We start from the raw sequence: 17661 nt of genomic DNA, 5'->3' as shown, positions 1-17661 counted from the left end.
TGTGTGAATGAAAAAAAAAACAATTATATGTACAATCAAAAGATGTAAGGAGTCAATGGTTGGTGTGTTTATAATGTGCACACGATACTCACTGCAATGCCTCAGCAAAGAAGAAAGTATGATTTAAATTCGCTTTGTGTATATATTCGTGTGTGGTGCATGCTGATATATAAAACTGTGTGTGTAGTTTTTCTAGAATTCAGGATGTACTTACAATTATCTTTATGAAGTAGAATGGTGTGGTTGCTATACATGGTAACACAGAGATTTACGACAAGGAGACACACAATTATTTTCTTTTTGTAGAATCATTAAAAGTACTGTTTCATTATCCAAGGAATGTGTTGTGTACTTATTAAGTTTTGTCAGAGGGAAATACCAGGTTTTCAGGTAAGTCTCTCAACCTGTCATTACTTGTCTGCTTCTTAGCACAGTGGCCATATTATGATAAACCTTATTTAAAAGAATTAAAAGAAAGAAAAAAACTAAGAAAAAGAACAGTTAAATGTGTCTGTTGTTGAATCGTTTTATAGTTCTCATGAATTGGAAGATCTTATTTATGGTTGGTGGATCCTTGAAAATAAACTGTACCTCCAACTTTGGTAGCTTTACAAAACCCATTTTAAAAATATTTTCTCTCACAGACTGGTAATTTCAGTATTGAACATTTCATATCATTTTTTTTTTTTGTCAGCAATGACATAAAGTTGATTCTATACCACCTGTGTGTCGATAACCAGCTGGAAAAGATGTTTTCCTGGGGCTAAAATAACAGTAATATCGTCCTTTATAGGACTGCCACACATTCTGTTGGCATATAAACTTTACTATTCAGTACTGTTACTGTATATCTCTCGCTCAGAAATTTAAAACAAATTGTTTTTCTCTATATATATTTTCTAATCACTGTTACAAAATATGTGATACCTGATGTTTTTATTTTGTTTATGTTGATTGTATTTTAAAAACCTGCATTTGTGACACTTTATCGTCTATGATTTCTCGAACAAACAGATGAGTGGCAAACAGGTGGAAAAGCATAGGTTTCCTTACAACCTCCCAAATGTTAATTCTATGAGAAAATGCACCCAGGATACTGTGAAATTATTGGTAGTGGGAAGGACATCTGTCCATAGAAACTAAATCAAAATGACATGTACAAGTGTCAGTCTATGATAGCAGTGACTCTCAATAAGAACTGACTTGACCATGATGATCCTTCCAACCCATGCCAGGTTGGAAAGCAGATGTAAGATGCTGACAATGATGAGTATTCTGAAATAATGACTTTATTAGATTATCACAGTAGTAAGTTATGTCATCATAGTTGTGGTTATATAGTTTGGGAGGTTGTTATTATACTGTTACTTCTTTCTAGTGTCAATACATTTAAGGTTATATAATTCTTCATAGAATTTATGGTATTAATATGTTTATTGGACTGTATGAATATACAGGAGTCATTAAGTGATGTCTTTAAGAGAATATATTACTACATATCACAGGAATATAACTTCTCTTCCATATGAATGTGTTTGTGTTTATTTAAGTTACTATTAACATTGAATGATTTACCACAGACATCACAGTGATATGGTTTTTCACCTGTATGAATCCGAACATGTTTATTTAAGACATCACTAACAGAGAATGATTTACCACAGATATCACAGTGATATGGTTTCTCCCCAGTATGAATACGTCTGTGTTTAGTTAAATCTCCCTTTCCAGAGAATGATTTAGTACAGATATCACATTGATATGGCTTTTCTCCTGTATGGGTACGTTTGTGTTTAGTTACATCACTATTTTGCGAGAATGATTTACCACAGATATCACAATGATATGGTTTCTCTCCTGTATGAGTACGTTTGTGAATAATTAAGTGACTTTTCTGAGAGAATGATTTACTACAGATATCACAGCCATATGGTTTCTCTCCTGTATGAGTGTGTTTGTGAATAACTAAGTGAATTCTTTGAAAGAACGATATGCCACAGATATCACATTGAAATGGTTTCTCACCTGTATGAATATATTTGTGTTTAGTTAAATTACTTCCTTCAGAGAATGATTTACCACAGATATCACAGTGATATGGCCTCTCACCTGTATGAGTATGTTTGTGTCTAGTTAAGCTGCTTCCTCTGGAGAATGATTTACTACATATATCACACTGATATGTATTTTCTCCTGTATGCATTTGTTTGTGAATAGTGAAGTGACTTCTTAAAGAGAATGATTTATCACACGCATCACAGTGATATGGCTTCTCTCCTGTATGAGTACATTTGTGAGTATTTAAGTGACTTTTCTGAGAGAATGATTTACTACAGATATCACAGCCATATGGTTTCTCTCCTGTATGAGTGTGTTTGTGAATAACTAAGTGAATTCTTTGAAAGAACGATATGCCACAGATATCACATTGAAATGGTTTCTCACCTGTATGAATATATTTGTGTTTAGTTAAATTACTTCCTTCAGAGAATGATTTACCACAGATATCACAGTGATATGGCCTCTCACCTGTATGAGTATGTTTGTGTCTAGTTAAGCTGCTTCCTCTGGAGAATGATTTACTACATATATCACACTGATATGTATTTTCTCCTGTATGCATTTGTTTGTGAATAGTGAAGTGACTTCTTAAAGAGAATGATTTATCACACGCATCACAGTGATATGGCTTCTCTCCTGTATGAGTACATTTGTGAGTATTTAAGGCATTTCCATGAGAGAATGATTTACTACAAATATCACAGTGATATTGCTTCTCTCCTGTATGAATTCGTTTGTGTCTAGTTAAACTGCTTCCTCCAGAGAATGATTTATTGCAGATATCACAGTGATATGGTTTCTCTCCTGTATGAGTACGTTTGTGGGTAATTAAGTGATCATTTACAGAAAATGATTTACCACAGATATCACAGTGATATGGCCTCTCTCCTGTATGAATATATCTATGCCTAATCAAGTGACCTTTTTGAAAGAATGATTTACCACAGATATCACAGTGATATTCTTTCACTCCTGTATGAATATATTTGTGTTTAGTTAAATTACTTCCTTCTGAGAATGACTTACCACAGATATCACAGTGATATGCCTTCTGACCAGTATGAATGCGTTTGTGAGCAATCAAGCTGCTTCCTCCAGAAAATGATTTACCACAGATATCACAATGATATGGCTCCTCTCCTGTATGAATTCGCTTGTGAGTAATTAAGTGATCCTTTTGAGAGAATGATTTACCACAAATATCACAGTGATATGGCTTCTCTCCCGTATGAATGTGTTTATGTCTAGTTAGGGTATTTCCTTGAGAGAATGATTTACCACAAACATTACAGTGATAGGGCTTTTCTCCTGTGTGAATGCGTTTGTGAGTAGTTAAATCACTATTACGAGAGAATGATTTAGCACAGATATCACATTGATATGGTTTCTCTCCAGTATGAATACGTATGTGCTTAGTTAAATCACTACTTCCAGCAAATGATTTACCACAGATATCACAGTGATGTTTCTCTCTTGTATGGATACGTTTGCGACTTGTTAGATAACATTTCTGAGAGAATGATTTTTTAGAGATATCACAGCTGTATGATGATTTTCCTTTTTCTTCTAGTATCTCATTAGGAAAATCAATCCTTTTAGACTGTGTTTTACCATAAACCTGGGCCTCACATAATTCTGTCATTTTCTTCTCTTACTGCAATATACAGATATTTTTCTTATTTCCCTTGTTACATTTTATTCCAAGCAAATATTTCTTCTGCTATATTTGTATAAACTGCTTTATTTCTCTATATCTGAAGATGCTGAAAACTCTTTTGTAACTTGGGACAATTTTAATTAGATTTAAACTAATCTTGTACAGATTCTACACAGTAATTCCACAAAATATTTATATAGAAAAATTTTCTATTTTTTTGTCTAAATATTGATGATGTATTTGATGTAAAGAGTTCTTTTGATTCAATGACACCTGATATTCTGAAATAAAATAGAAACAGTATAAGATATGCAAGATATTCAAAATTCAGTAGTAGACATTTTGCTCCATTTCTATATTGATAAACTATACATCTAAACATTTATCTCAACAATTGAATTATTTCTTAATTTGTTAATGCAGTTCAGTTTTGTACCAGGAAGAAGTGCTACTGATGTTATTTTCTTAGTCAAACAACTACAAGAATAGTATTGAGCTAAGAGTAGACCATAGTACTTGTCACTTATTGACCTGGGAAAGCCTTTGACAGAGTCCCTCGCTCTGTAATGTAGTGGTCTCTGAGGAAGCTAGTGGTAGACAAATAGTTTATAAAACCATAGAAGTCATGTACAGGGGTGCTGTCAGTAAGAGTTAGCCATGAGTATACGGCGAATTTAGTATACAGGTAGGCTTCACCAGAGATTAGTTCTCAGTCCCCTCCTATTCGTCATTGTCTTTCATGCCACAGCAGAGGAATTTAAGACAGGTTGTCTCTGGGAACTAATATATGTTGATCTCTGAGCTTAAAGCTAAAGCAAATTAGATTACATGTTGAAAACAACCCTAAAGTTATTTGAGAAGCTCATACATCCTCCTGGGCATCATTCTCCAACAGAGTAAGTTTAGCCTTTTAGCATTTAAACCAGTCATATCTAAACCAAATATTCTACCTGTATTATGTTTAAACTAGCCAAATCCAGCCTCTCATACCTATTCTACAATGTCATTCTAATAATAAACAATAACATCATTAAAATATCAAAGCTATGAGATAATGCATGATTAATTCAAGACAATATGAATAAATAAGCATTACATTTGACAGAGTAACCTGAAAGCCAAAGGTTAAAGAATGCCTCTCTCTCTTACAAGTGGTAAAAATTTTACCACTGGCTATTTGAGAATCTGAAAATGAACTTGAATCTACCACTTTATGAAAAAGCTGTAGAAAGAAGTATTCATGCTGACTGGTGTGTGCAGTATCATCAACATCATCATCGTTTAATGTCCGTTTTCCATACTGGCATGGGTTGGATGGTTTGACTGGGATCTGGCAAGCCAGGAGGCTGCACCAGGCTCCAATCTGATCTGGCAATGTTTCTACAGCTGGATGCCCTTCCTAATGCCAACCACTCTGAGAGTGTAGTGGGTGCTTTTTACGTGCCACCAGCATAGGAGCTAGTCGGGGAAAGGGGGCTGGCATCGGCCACGATCGGATGGTGCATTTTACGTGCCACCAGCACGGGAGCCAGTAAGTGGCACTGGCAATGACACACGCATGAATGGTGCTTATTGCATGCCACCGGCATGGGAGCCAGTCAGGCAGCACTGGCAACGATCCACACATGAATGGTGCTTATTGCATTCCACCAGCACGGGAGCCAGTCAGGCATCAGCCACAACTACAATTTCTATTTGAGTGTGGTTTTATTTGACTTTGATTTTACTTGACTCAATAGGTCTCCTCGAGCACGTCATGTCGCCCAATGATCCAAAGGTACTTTTTTAAGTGGGCTGGTTATGCGACACTGGTGTAGGCTACGGCTGTGATCTCACTATACTTGCCAGGTCTTCTCAGTCACAGCATATCTCCAGAGGCCTAGGTCTTTTGTCATTGCCTCTGTGAGGTCCAGCTTTCAAAGGTCATGCTTCACCACCTCATCCCATGTGTTCCTGGGTCTCCTTCTACCATGGGTTCCTTCTACTGTTTAGGAGTGACACTTCTTCACACAGCTTTCCTCATCCATCTGTAGCACATGTCCATACCAGTACAGACATCCCAAAATACCCTTAGCATTATCGCAAGTATGACGGCAAGGAAGCACTTGAATAGCCGAGCATCGTTTGATTCTTCAATGTACCGAGACGGAAACGACATCAAAAACATTTTTGTTAACAGTCGAGAACCCCCACAAACTAAATAATGTAACTTTCAAACTGATTACGGTTATTTCAATGGCTTGTTTTGTTCAGTCAATTCTACCTCCTTCGCATAATGTAATAATGAGTGTAAATAAAAATTCTATTATTTACAGATTTAAAACAGGTCAACTTACCGTAATCAGGTGTAAACAGTGAATTAGTATGTTGCTCTTTGTTACAAAATTACCAAAGAAATTATCTCGCTGCTAAATTTGAGATTCATAGGTTTTAGTAAATTGAATCTACATCAATGTTAAGCAAGCAACATTAGCCAAAGTTTCGTATCTTCTCAAACTGGCTTTATATTTTTTAGCTGTAATTTCATATTTTATTATAATCAACTTGCTTTTATCTCTTTTATCCACAGTGAATTATACTAGTTTCTTTTTCTACTCGCAGTAATATTTTCAATGCAACGTGTTTTTTAAAAAAATTATTCGTTATACAAACACATACACACGCAGACGTCGACTCCAGCTCGGGAGCATATGTCTCTCTTGACTGTACGAGATAACATTACGCGAACTAACTCTGAGACAATGCGCGGTCCTGTGTTCGCATAAGTTCACAGACATGCGTCAAATGGGTTTGATCACCAAACCATAACGTCCCTACAAGGTATAGAACCGGCTCCCAACCAATTTTTGTCCATGCCCCCAATCACTTTGATTCCTATTTTACTCGACGGGGCTTCCATACACATTCTATCTTTTCTGTTTGGCTGCCAATATCAATCTCTTTTGTTCGAATTGATTTCATATTCAGTGTAATGATATACTTTTATATGCTAATCAATGCCATGAAATTTATTTTCGCCATAAATAAATGCTATTAGCTATTAAAGTTCGAAAATTTGGGGTAATTTTAGCCATTCATGCCTGTTTCCATAGTAATAAGCCAAACATGCGAACTATTTTGTCTGTCAGAAAGAACATGTTGACTAATATGTTCCAGTCATTGAGATGGTTGTCGTGTATGCTAAAAATAGCAGCCAAATAGGCCTTAAATCACACACCAAAAGAGGATGCAGTTTCGTACTCCCAAGAAAAGGGTGTTATACTCAAAAGAAAATTATGCAAAACGAAGAAGCATTTTATGAGTACAAGAAAACGTGGTGAGAATATGTATTGGCGATGCATGGAGTCTGTGTCAGGGAGGAAAGACACATGGTTTGAAGGTGGCGCTCTTCCTCTTCGGACTCTAGTGCTTTTACTTTACTCATGGGTTAAGGAATTGACTTCAGTCCAGTTTTGTGTTGAAGAACAGGGGATGAGCCATTGCACAGCTGTTGATTATAACAGCTATGTTAGGGAAGTATATGCGGAGGACCTGCTCCATCATCTAGTTAAGGTGGTCCTGGGAAGATTGTTGAGATGTTTGTTTGTTTTTTTTTTAACATTTAATTTGTAATGTGCTATAAGTTTCTTATTTTGAGAAATATTTGGTTCGTATTGTGCTGTTTATCACATTAAATGCTAAAAACTATAAAATACGTGTTGTTTACTCGTTTTTTGTTTGTCATTGAGGTGATTGTGAGGTGTGCTAAAAATAACAGCTAAATAGGCTTTAAATCACGCATCTCCACAGCTTTTTTTTTACATAATCATATGAAGTCCCACGTTTAGAATAAAAATTAATAAAAATTTTCTGAAAATACCAAAAAAAAAAAAAAAGCTATGAGGGTTATATGTCGTGCGCAATTCATTTGTTTATGGTTTCATATAAAAGAACAAGTGCTATTTTCAAGATGTTGACAAAATGTGTAGTCACATACAAAATGATAACTTCCAAATCTTGTTTCGTGACTGGATGAAAATGATTAAACTTTAAATCTCTATAACGTTTTTTTTTTTATTTTTCTGGAAAGCAGGAGCGGCTGTGTGGTAAGTAGCTTGCTTACCAACCACATGGTTCCGGGTTCAGTCCCACTTGGTATCTTGGGCAAGTGTTTTCTACTATAGCCTCAGGCCAACCAAAGCCTTGTGAGTGGATTTGGTAGACGGAAACTGAAAGAAGCCCGTCGTATATATGTATATATACATGTCTGTGTTTGTCCCCCTAGCATTGTTTGACAACCGATGCTGGTGTGTTTACGTCCCCGTCACTTAGCGGTTTGGCAAAAGAGACCGATAGAATAAGTACTGGGCTTACAAAGAATAAGTCCCAGGGTCGATTTGCTCAACTAAAAGGCGGTGCTCCAGCATGGCCGCAGTCAAATGACTGAAATAACTCTATCAATTCAACTTGGAAAACTGCATTAATGTACCAAATTTTAAAATTTTCAATAAACTTTGAATTTTGAAACTGTAGTCGCCAAACAGAAAAGATCCTACTGTATTTTTATAATTAAATAATAGGAACTATATTAAAAAAATCAAAATATTTTGTGTATAGTAGAAGTATAAACAATTTATTGCAGATAAATTTTATCAACAAAATCTTAATATGGACTCCCAAGGCTCACATGGAGCCCTGTTGAGAACTACTGGTATATGGAAAAAAAAAAAAAGTGACAAGTTGACCTGTTCAACGCAAGTAGTGGCCTGTGAATGTTAGCTGCCTTTGTTTGATTGTCTGGCTGACGGGCAGTAAAGATCCATGTTGTGACTTGTTTAATATATGGTTGGCATAATAGATGTTAAAGGCCTTACGCAGAAGTCGAGCATATGTACCATCTAATGGTCACTGTTGGGCAACCATAACAGACCAGCATTCAGAGTAGATTCTACTGTAGTTTGAAACAGGCATAGTTTTAGATCATATGACAGCTGTGGTGCTTTCAAAGTTTTCCATTTCTTGTCAGATGCTGACCATATTATTGCTTTATGAATTTTAACATCTGTGCTGCAAGAGCAAATACAAGAACCCAGTTAGCAGAAATCAGTAGCTGACTCAATGGGCCCTGATGAAAGTGTAAGATCACCTACACCAGCATTTTTTACCAAAGATTATGGTCTTTGTCTTTGAGTGGTTTATTGAAAGATCAACTTCAATGGAAGGCGACTCCATGTTTGTGAGAATTCGAATATTTGTGATTGTGTGTGAGATGAGTATGATGTCGTCTGTGAATTTGAGGTCAGTGAGGTACAATGCTGGATAATATGAACCTTGGCTGGGATAGAGAATTATGCATTGCTCTAATACCAAAGTGTACCGTAGTACATAGTTGAAGACTATAATGAAAAAGAAAGGAGCTAAGGTGTGTCCCCTTGGAGAACTCTCTTTGACTGCAAATGTGTTGGTGACTGTGTCAGAAGTATATAAGAAAATTCTGCAGTCTGCATTGACAGAGCAGATTGCACTTATAACTTCATTTGGTATGCCTTCGACAGAAAGAAATTGAAACATTTGCTTACGGTGTGTCGCAGACCCTTAGTGAAACACATCCTCTCTCACTGACATATATAACACAAATACAGACGTAGCAGATAACAGCTAGCCTTTGGCAGCTAAGGCCCAGTTGTGTTGGTATTAGCGCAGTTTGTCTCTTGCTTTATTTCGCACCACTGAGCAACCCAACCAATCGCAGCCTTCTGATAAGGTCCCGTGACACAGTCTTCTAGGTTCTCTTCTGGAGCCTGCTAATCTCTTTAAAAGCTAGATCAACAAACCATAACAGAGCACCAGCCAATTCCATCGATCACAACACCAACACTAGCAGCATTTCGGGACCTTCACCACCATCGCCTTCGATCTTAATGTTGTCTCCACCACCGTTGCCTGCATCTTAACGATGCCCAACATCAACTTCGCCTAGGTTTAACTTCACACTGTTTGTGAATATTTCACCATGGTTAACAGCTAGCTCAACCTGCGAGAACCTTCTGCACCAAGTAACCCAGCACAGCATAGAAGCCTCAGGTGTCCAACCAGCCTCTGCCTTGTGACCTCAACCTCTTTGTTACAGAACTATTACTACTGTGTTTCTTACTACGAACTGGTATTATCTTTTACCGTGTGTCTGAACATTCATCTAGCTTCCTATTGAAAACACTTTCTATGCTCTGTATTTTATCTCACACACATTATTATATGCTTGACGGCCTGTCTTATTGTTCTTATTATATATGTACTTATGTTGAACACACAGACACACTCAGCTAACACATTATTGTATGCATGACGGCCTGTCCATATTATTATTATGTACGTGCTTATGTCAAACACACACTCTGCTACCCACATGTTAACATCTAAATAAAAACCTTTCTCTTATAGTCTCTGGTTGTGTCGTCTATTCCTTATTCATTCTGGCACTTGAATTCATTTATCCATATTTTGGCTTTTATTGAAAGGCGACCGTGCAGTGTTTAAAGGAGTCATTCATTCATCACCATCTCCTTTTCGCACGGTCGTTCTACAGGAGGAAAGAGTCAAAAGATTTTTGTGTGTGTGTTTATACTTACATAAAAAGACATAAATGACAGAGAAATATTTGATGAACTATTATTTAACAATAGGAAATATCCTATAATCACAACAAATTGTTTCGGAACTCAAAAACATACAATTAATTTACTTTATCAATGATACATTAAGAGCTTTTTTATGAGCATTACCGAATTACTTGAATCTATATATTGCAACTTAAATTTGTGTGTGTGTGTGTATATGTACATTTTTTTTTTTTTTGTTTTATCTAGTTTCAGCTCACGAGCTGTGGCCATGCTGGGGCACCGCCATGTAATATCATCATATAAAGAAAAGAAATGAAAATATATTTCATCAAGAACAGGTCTATGATGGGATACATTCATAAAGTTTAAATCAATAAAAATGAAAGAATATGTAGAAGATCCTAAACACAGAAGATATCGAAATAAAGTCCAATGAAATATTTTTTTATGGTTCATGCATTTTATTTCTTACATTATACATTGATGTTATCCCTGATTTATGAGAATACGTTTCTGAACTATTTACCAACAACTTTAAATGAATCGATAGTATCTTTTACTTTTCAGAAAATGTTAGAGGGAATACAAAAAAATAACATTAAATTAAAAATAATAAAAATGAAAAAATTATAATTAGCTTTTTGTATACAAATGCACAACTTGAAAAAGTAAAAAACAAAAAAAAAAGACAAAGAGGAAAGAGTACATTGGGGGTTGTATTGATGAACTTCAGAGAACATGAGTACTGTGTGTTTTAATTAAAACAATCTCACCAATGTAGATATAGTTGAAGCTATGTAAAATATAGTGTTAGCAGGTTAATATCATACTGTTATATTCTACCAGTGTGAATATCTTTATGAGATATTTTTTCATAGAATGACAGTTATTCTTCTGCATGAATACATTCATGTGTAGATAAGAGACTTTTGCGAGAATATGATTTACTACAGATGTAGCAGTGATATGGTTTTTCTCCTCTATGAATATGTTTGTGTGCAGCCAACTGATCATTTCGAGAGAATGATTTACCACAGATATCACACTGATATGGTTTTTCTCCTGTATGAATACGTTTGTGAGTATTTGATTCACTACTTTGAGAGAAAGATTTACCACAAATATCACAGCGATATGGCTTCTCCCCTGTGTGAATGCGTTTGTGAGTAGTTAAGTTACTTCCTGCATGGAATGACTTACCACAGATATCACAGTGATATGGTTTCTCCCCTGTGTGAATACGTTCGTGAGTAGTTAAGTGATATTTTCTAGAGAATGATTTACCACAGATATCACAGTGGTAGGGTTTTTCTCCGGTATGAATTCGTTTGTGAGTAATTAGGTTACTTCTTACGGAGAATGACTTTTCACAGATATTACATTGATAAGGTTTCAGTCCTGTATGAATACGTTTGTGGTTAGTGAAATTATTACTTCCAGAGAATGATTTGCCACAGACATCACAACGATATGGTTTCTCACCAGTATGAATACGTTTGTGAGAATTTAAGTGCTCATTTTGAGAAAATGATTTACCACAGATATCACAGTGATATGGCTTAGCTCCTGTATGAGTGCGTTTGTGAGTAATTAAATGATAATTTCGAGAGAATGATTTACCACAGATATCACAATTATATGGTTTTTCTCCAGTATGAATACGTCTATGTGCAGTTAAGCTACTGTAATCAGAAAAGGATTTATCACAGATATCACAGCAATATGGCTTCTCCCCTGTATGTATACGTATGTGTTTAGTTAAGGTACTATTTACAGAGAATGATTTACCACAGATATCACAATGATATGGTTTCTCTCCTGTATGAATACGTTTATGGGTAGATAAACCACATGTTTGTGGGAATGATTTGCCACAGATATCACAGTGATATGGTTTCTCTCCTGTATGAATACGCTTGTGGGTAGCTAAACGACACGTTTGTGGGAAAGATTTGCCACAGATATCACAGCGATATGGTTTCTCCCCTGTATGAATACGTGTGTGGTTAGTTAAATAATCATTCCTAGAGAAAGATTTACCACAGATATCACAGCTATATGGTTTCTCCCCTGTGTGAATGCGCTTGTGAGTAGTTAAGTTACTTCCTGCATGGAATGACTTACCACAGATATCACAGTGATATGGTTTCTCCCCTGTGTGAATGCGTTCGTGAGTAGTTAAGTGATATTTTCTAGAGAATGATTTACCACAGATATCACAGTGGTAGGGTTTCTCTCCAGTATGAATTCGTTTGTGAGTAATTAGGTTACTTCTTACAGAGAATGACTTTTCACAGATATTACATTGATAAGGTTTCAGTCCTGTATGAATACGCTTGTGGTTAGTGAAATTATTACTTCCAGAGAATGATTTGCCACAGACATCACAACGATATGGTTTCTCACCAGTATGAATACGTTTGTGAGAATTTAAGTGCTCATTTTGAGAAAATGATTTACCACAGATATCGCAATGATATGGCCTAGCTCCTGTATGAGTGCGTTTGTGAGTAATTAAATGATAATTTCGAGAGAATGATTTACCACAGATATCACAATTATATGGTTTTTCTCCAGTATGAATACGTCTATGTGCAGTTAAGCTACTGTAATCAGAAAAGGATTTATCACAGATATCACAGCAATATGGCTTCTCCCCTGTATGTATACGTATGTGTTTAGTTAAGGTACTATTTACAGAGAATGATTTACCACAGATATCACAATGATATGGTTTCTCTCCTGTATGAATACGTTTATGGGTAGATAAACCACATGTTTGTGGGAATGATTTGCCACAGATATCACAGTGATATGGTTTCTCTCCTGTATGAATACGCTTGTGGGTAGCTAAACGACACGTTTGTGGGAAAGATTTGCCACAGATATCACAGCGATATGGTTTCTCCCCTGTATGAATACGTGTGTGGTTAGTTAAATAATCATTCCTAGAGAAAGATTTACCACAGATATTACAGTGATACGGCTTCTCACCTGTATGAATACGCTTGTGTGTAGTTAAGGAATTTCCTTCAGTGAAGGACTTACCACAAATATCACAGTGATATGCTTTCTCTTTTGCATGAATGTGCTTATGTTTAGTCAAGCTGCCTGACTGAGAGAAAGATTTACCACAAACATCACAGTAATATGGCTTTTCTCCTGTATGAATACGTTTGTGAGTAGTTAAGTAACTATTTTTACAGAATGATAAACCACAGATATTACAGAGATATGATTTTCCCATGTTTTTTGCAGCTTTCAATAAACATGTTTATTCCTTAAGTTTCTTTCAAAATTAGTTTTCCATAATTTTATTGTCTCCACAAGATATGGCTCATTTTCTTGTTTTTGTACTTACAAATAGTTCTACATCTATATTTCCATCAGTTGTGATCTTTGTCCATATCTGAAGATGTTGCATGCTTCTTTATAAAATTTCTCCAAGTCTAGTTAGAAAGTAAACACATTTGGTACAAATTCCAAATAGTGAAATAGAGAAATGTTATTAACAATTTCACTCAGAGGAACCATTTCACAGTTATTCTACAAAAGACATATAGATTGAGTTATACCTATTTTGTATAACACCTTCCATTCGTCTCTATAAGATGATAAACATAGATGACGATGCAGCTGATGTAAAGAGTCCATTTAATCCAATGCCATCTGATATTCTGAAGTAAAAAGAGAAACTATATAAGACACAGAGGATACTTAAAGATTCAACATTAGAAATTCTACTACATTTCTATATTTATAGAGTATAAACATTTACCTGAACCTTTAAATTTAACTATTCAATTTCTGCTAAAATGCAAAATGCTCACCCCTATTTATGAGTAATGCAATGATATATTAAAATCCAAATTTCACAAAGAAACAAAAAAAAGATAGAAGAACAGATACAAGCAAGTGAGCAAGCTGACAATGGCCAATAGTCCAAGGTGAGCACCAAGTAGAACTAGGAGAAACAGAGACCTTGGGAAAAGAAGGCCTATGTAATCTGTAAGTCCTATATAAATGGTAGCAAATGACACAGAGACAGGCTGTCAATTTGCTTATGCCAAACCCTGTGAGAACTGTCACCAATGGAATAAAAACTTCCATGAGGATCAGCAGGGGCACACAACCATGTCACAGCACATACTATCTCTACCCTGGAAATACGCTGATGATGCACATACTGCTTGCAAGAAAAGACAATATACATATGCAGTATGGACAGCAGCCAAACAGCAGTCTTTTTTAAATATGGCACAGAGAATTGTAACACAGCTGACCTGTTTACATCAAATCATCATCATCATCCAGTGTTTTAAATCTGGGTTTTGTTCCTGTTAACAGGGGTGGCCAGATCTACCTCAACGCCATAGCAACCGAGGTAGGCAGGTGCAGCCCACCCCAACCTTTGGGCTGGCTGGCTGGTGCCCATTCTCCTTTGCTATCATGAGGCTTTTATGGAGCTGGATTTTTTATGGGGAGCATGCTCTTGCTTACCCCCAACCTCAGTTTCTAAACATGAGTGGTCTTGAGACCAAGGCCTCTACCACGATTTTTAAGAAATGTGGTGGAAAACTAGCTCAGGAAGGCAGAGATGCTACTCCGAGACCCCTTTTGGATCACCCCCCCCCCACACCTAATACAGAATCAAAGTGCACTCCAGCACTCAAGACCACCACAAACAACAAAAGAGACAGAGTGGCCACTTCTGACACTGCTGCAAACACCACACCAGAGGTCACTTCTGATGCCACAATTTTACTGATAAATGCCAAAGGCCTTGTAAGACATACCAGGCAATTTAAAATCGCATACCTGAGAGACCTAATTACACATAATCAAGCAATATGCATGACACTAACATAAATGCATCTGCCAAAACACAGATACCAAAGAATGTTTTATTCCATACTGACAGGCAAGAAAGGACTCAGGGTGGAGTTTTATTGACAAAAGTCAACACTTTATGACAATCATGCAAACCATATACAATTCCAGTAGAATTTTCAACCAACAAAAAAATGCATAATTTCAAGAATTAATTTCTAGAATTTCAATGAGACGAAGAACAAAGATCGCAAACCATTTAAATAGGTTATCAAATAGAGAAGAATGCTATACCAAGCAAGCACTGTTTAAGACTGAAAATGAACACACCCCACTAGATATTTCTGTTTATAATTTTAAATTTTTGGAGAACCTGAGAAGATTGTTGCTGGAATCTATCCACAGTGATTTTAAAAAAGAGGTACATAAAACATACTTTATTTTAATAGCATACTTTTCTGTTAGTAAATGTTTTCTTACGCACAGCTTTGCTTGGTTGGTTTGAAAACATGCTTTTTTGCAAATCTTAATTTCCTATATCGAAAACATCAGAATGCAAAGAAATTGTTGAATGAGACAAAAAAAACGGAAGGGTGGGATCCTACACCTTACCTCTACCTTTACTTTTGTTGCTTATATCCCAGCAAAAGACATGTGTTTATGGGGGGGGGGGGTATTAAAATAACATCAATGCATGTGAGAGTGCCAAAAAAAAACGAGGAAGGTAGTCGTGGGGTGTGCTGGAAAGGTCTTGTTATTGTTTTGTCGAGTTAAACCGAAGGATTGCCATTTTTTTAAAATAAAAAGATACCCCATCATTTCGAAGGCTGTGGTCAAAAAAAAAATCATTGTCAAAACGGAGAACATCCAACACGTGGGCGTCCAGAACCGAAACTCCACCAAAAATTAATTGAGGAAATCAATTCAAGTTTCGTATCATTTTCCTTCGTGGAATATAATTGTAATTAACCTAATTAGATTCATTTCTTTAAGTATATTTATCTCGAAATTATTGAATGAATGACTGAAATATTCATCTAATCTTCAGCATGTTTACCATTTAACCTAATATCCATATAAAGCTATTTGACAATCCATATGCCGATCACCAATGAATTTTAATTATCATAAAACGTAAACAATAGAAATACCGGCAAACACATCGCCAATTCCGGAAAAAGTGAAAAGTGAAGGGAGGTACTGAAATTTTGAAAATGCGATTTTTGAAAAAAAAATTTTCCCCGAATCAGATCCTCCATAACCAAAAACGTGGGGTTCCATAAAAAGAAATCGGTAAATCAATATATATCAATTTTACCTGAAGTTATGAGGAAAAAATCGGATCTTGTGAATTTTCCGAAAGTCCCCTCCCCACCCCTCATCTCCAGGGTCATCAGCGCGCTTTTTTTTTTCATATTCGTTTTCCATACACTTATTAACACACCCACCCCAGGCTGGGTTTTTGTTTTTTTGTTCTCGGGTGAAGGTCTTTATATTGACTTCGCATTAGCACCGACTAATAAAGTCCTCTCAGCGACACTATTATCACTATTTCAAGATACATTATTCTCTTCTAATTAAAACATGTTTAACTGAAAAGTGCTCACACTGGAATCGGTATTTTCATATCGCAATAACATGTGCTGTCTGGGAATTACAAATTATTTCACTGTAATATATTGAACGTAAACAGAGTAAACAGTAAAACGTAAACAATTAAAATCGGACAACATCGCAGAGGAAGACTCTTGTCGAAGTCTGTCAAGTCTGACAGTGTATATTGGGGCGTTTACGTATTTCTATGAAAAACCCAGGAAATATATATGTGCAGAGTATATATACATGTGTATCTGTGTACGAATGTTTGTGAGAGAAGATGTGTAGAGACAAAAGGAAGGTGAAATATATTATATCAGACTATATAATTGGAGACATAAACAAAGTGCTGTATTCTTCGTACCTTTCTTAAGAGGGGTATTCAGGTGTGGAGGGTTAATCTTATAAGAATTGAACACAAGAGAAGAATAGACAATTCAGCAGCCAGAAACAGGAATCGATCTTTGGTTACCGGAACCGGATGTTTACAGATTATATGAAGGGAATTCTGGATATGGATACACACACACGCACACACACTCATATGCATGTCGGAATTTTGTCAGTGAACAGGTCGCGGTCTCTGAGCGACGAAAATATTTTGGCAAACTAAATTTAAAAGTTGAAGTGATTCTAACGGTTTTAAATGGCTTATATACACCTTCTACGCTGCAACTTCTTTTGTTTCAGCACACGATATCAGATCAGGTCACTTGCTATGCAAGTACATCTCCGTAATATATATATATATATATATTATGGAGATGGGATCTTTTCGGTTTGAAGGGCACTTTTTTCTAGCGGTGTCATATGAAATTGTCACCCATAATTATGCCCCTAGTATCGATCTATTGCCTTTCAATCTGTTTTAGGGTTAGGATTAGGGATGGGGGGAAGGGTATCTTTTTTTCTTCAGAA

General features: G+C 36.0%; 1 protein-coding gene and 1 long non-coding RNA gene across 2 annotated transcripts; both read right to left on the bottom strand.

Moving 5' to 3' along the window:
- Positions 1-1840: 1840 nt before the first annotated feature.
- LOC115214872 (zinc finger protein 91-like) lies at positions 1841-17351 on the bottom strand (the record flags this gene model as incomplete). The annotated part of the gene is made up of 5 exons (XM_036505571.1): positions 17108-17351; positions 11800-13994; positions 2631-2781; positions 2271-2546; positions 1841-2102 (listed from the first exon to the last, which is right to left on the bottom strand). Coding segments are annotated over exons 2-5 (2454 nt in total), but the record flags the coding sequence as incomplete, so codon positions are not given.
- On the bottom strand, positions 5397-9556 carry LOC118764623. Its single transcript, XR_005000437.1, has 3 exons — positions 9545-9556; positions 7997-8001; positions 5397-5981 (listed from the first exon to the last, which is right to left on the bottom strand). It is a non-coding gene; the product is annotated as an uncharacterized LOC118764623 (long non-coding RNA).
- Positions 17352-17661: the final 310 nt, after the last annotated feature.

This window comes from Octopus sinensis, linkage group LG8 (assembly GCF_006345805.1).
Source record: "Octopus sinensis linkage group LG8, ASM634580v1, whole genome shotgun sequence".
NCBI lineage: Eukaryota > Metazoa > Mollusca > Cephalopoda > Octopoda > Octopodidae > Octopus > Octopus sinensis.
Note: the sequence above shows the minus strand (reverse complement) of the source record. Positions and strands in the feature narration are given on the sequence as shown.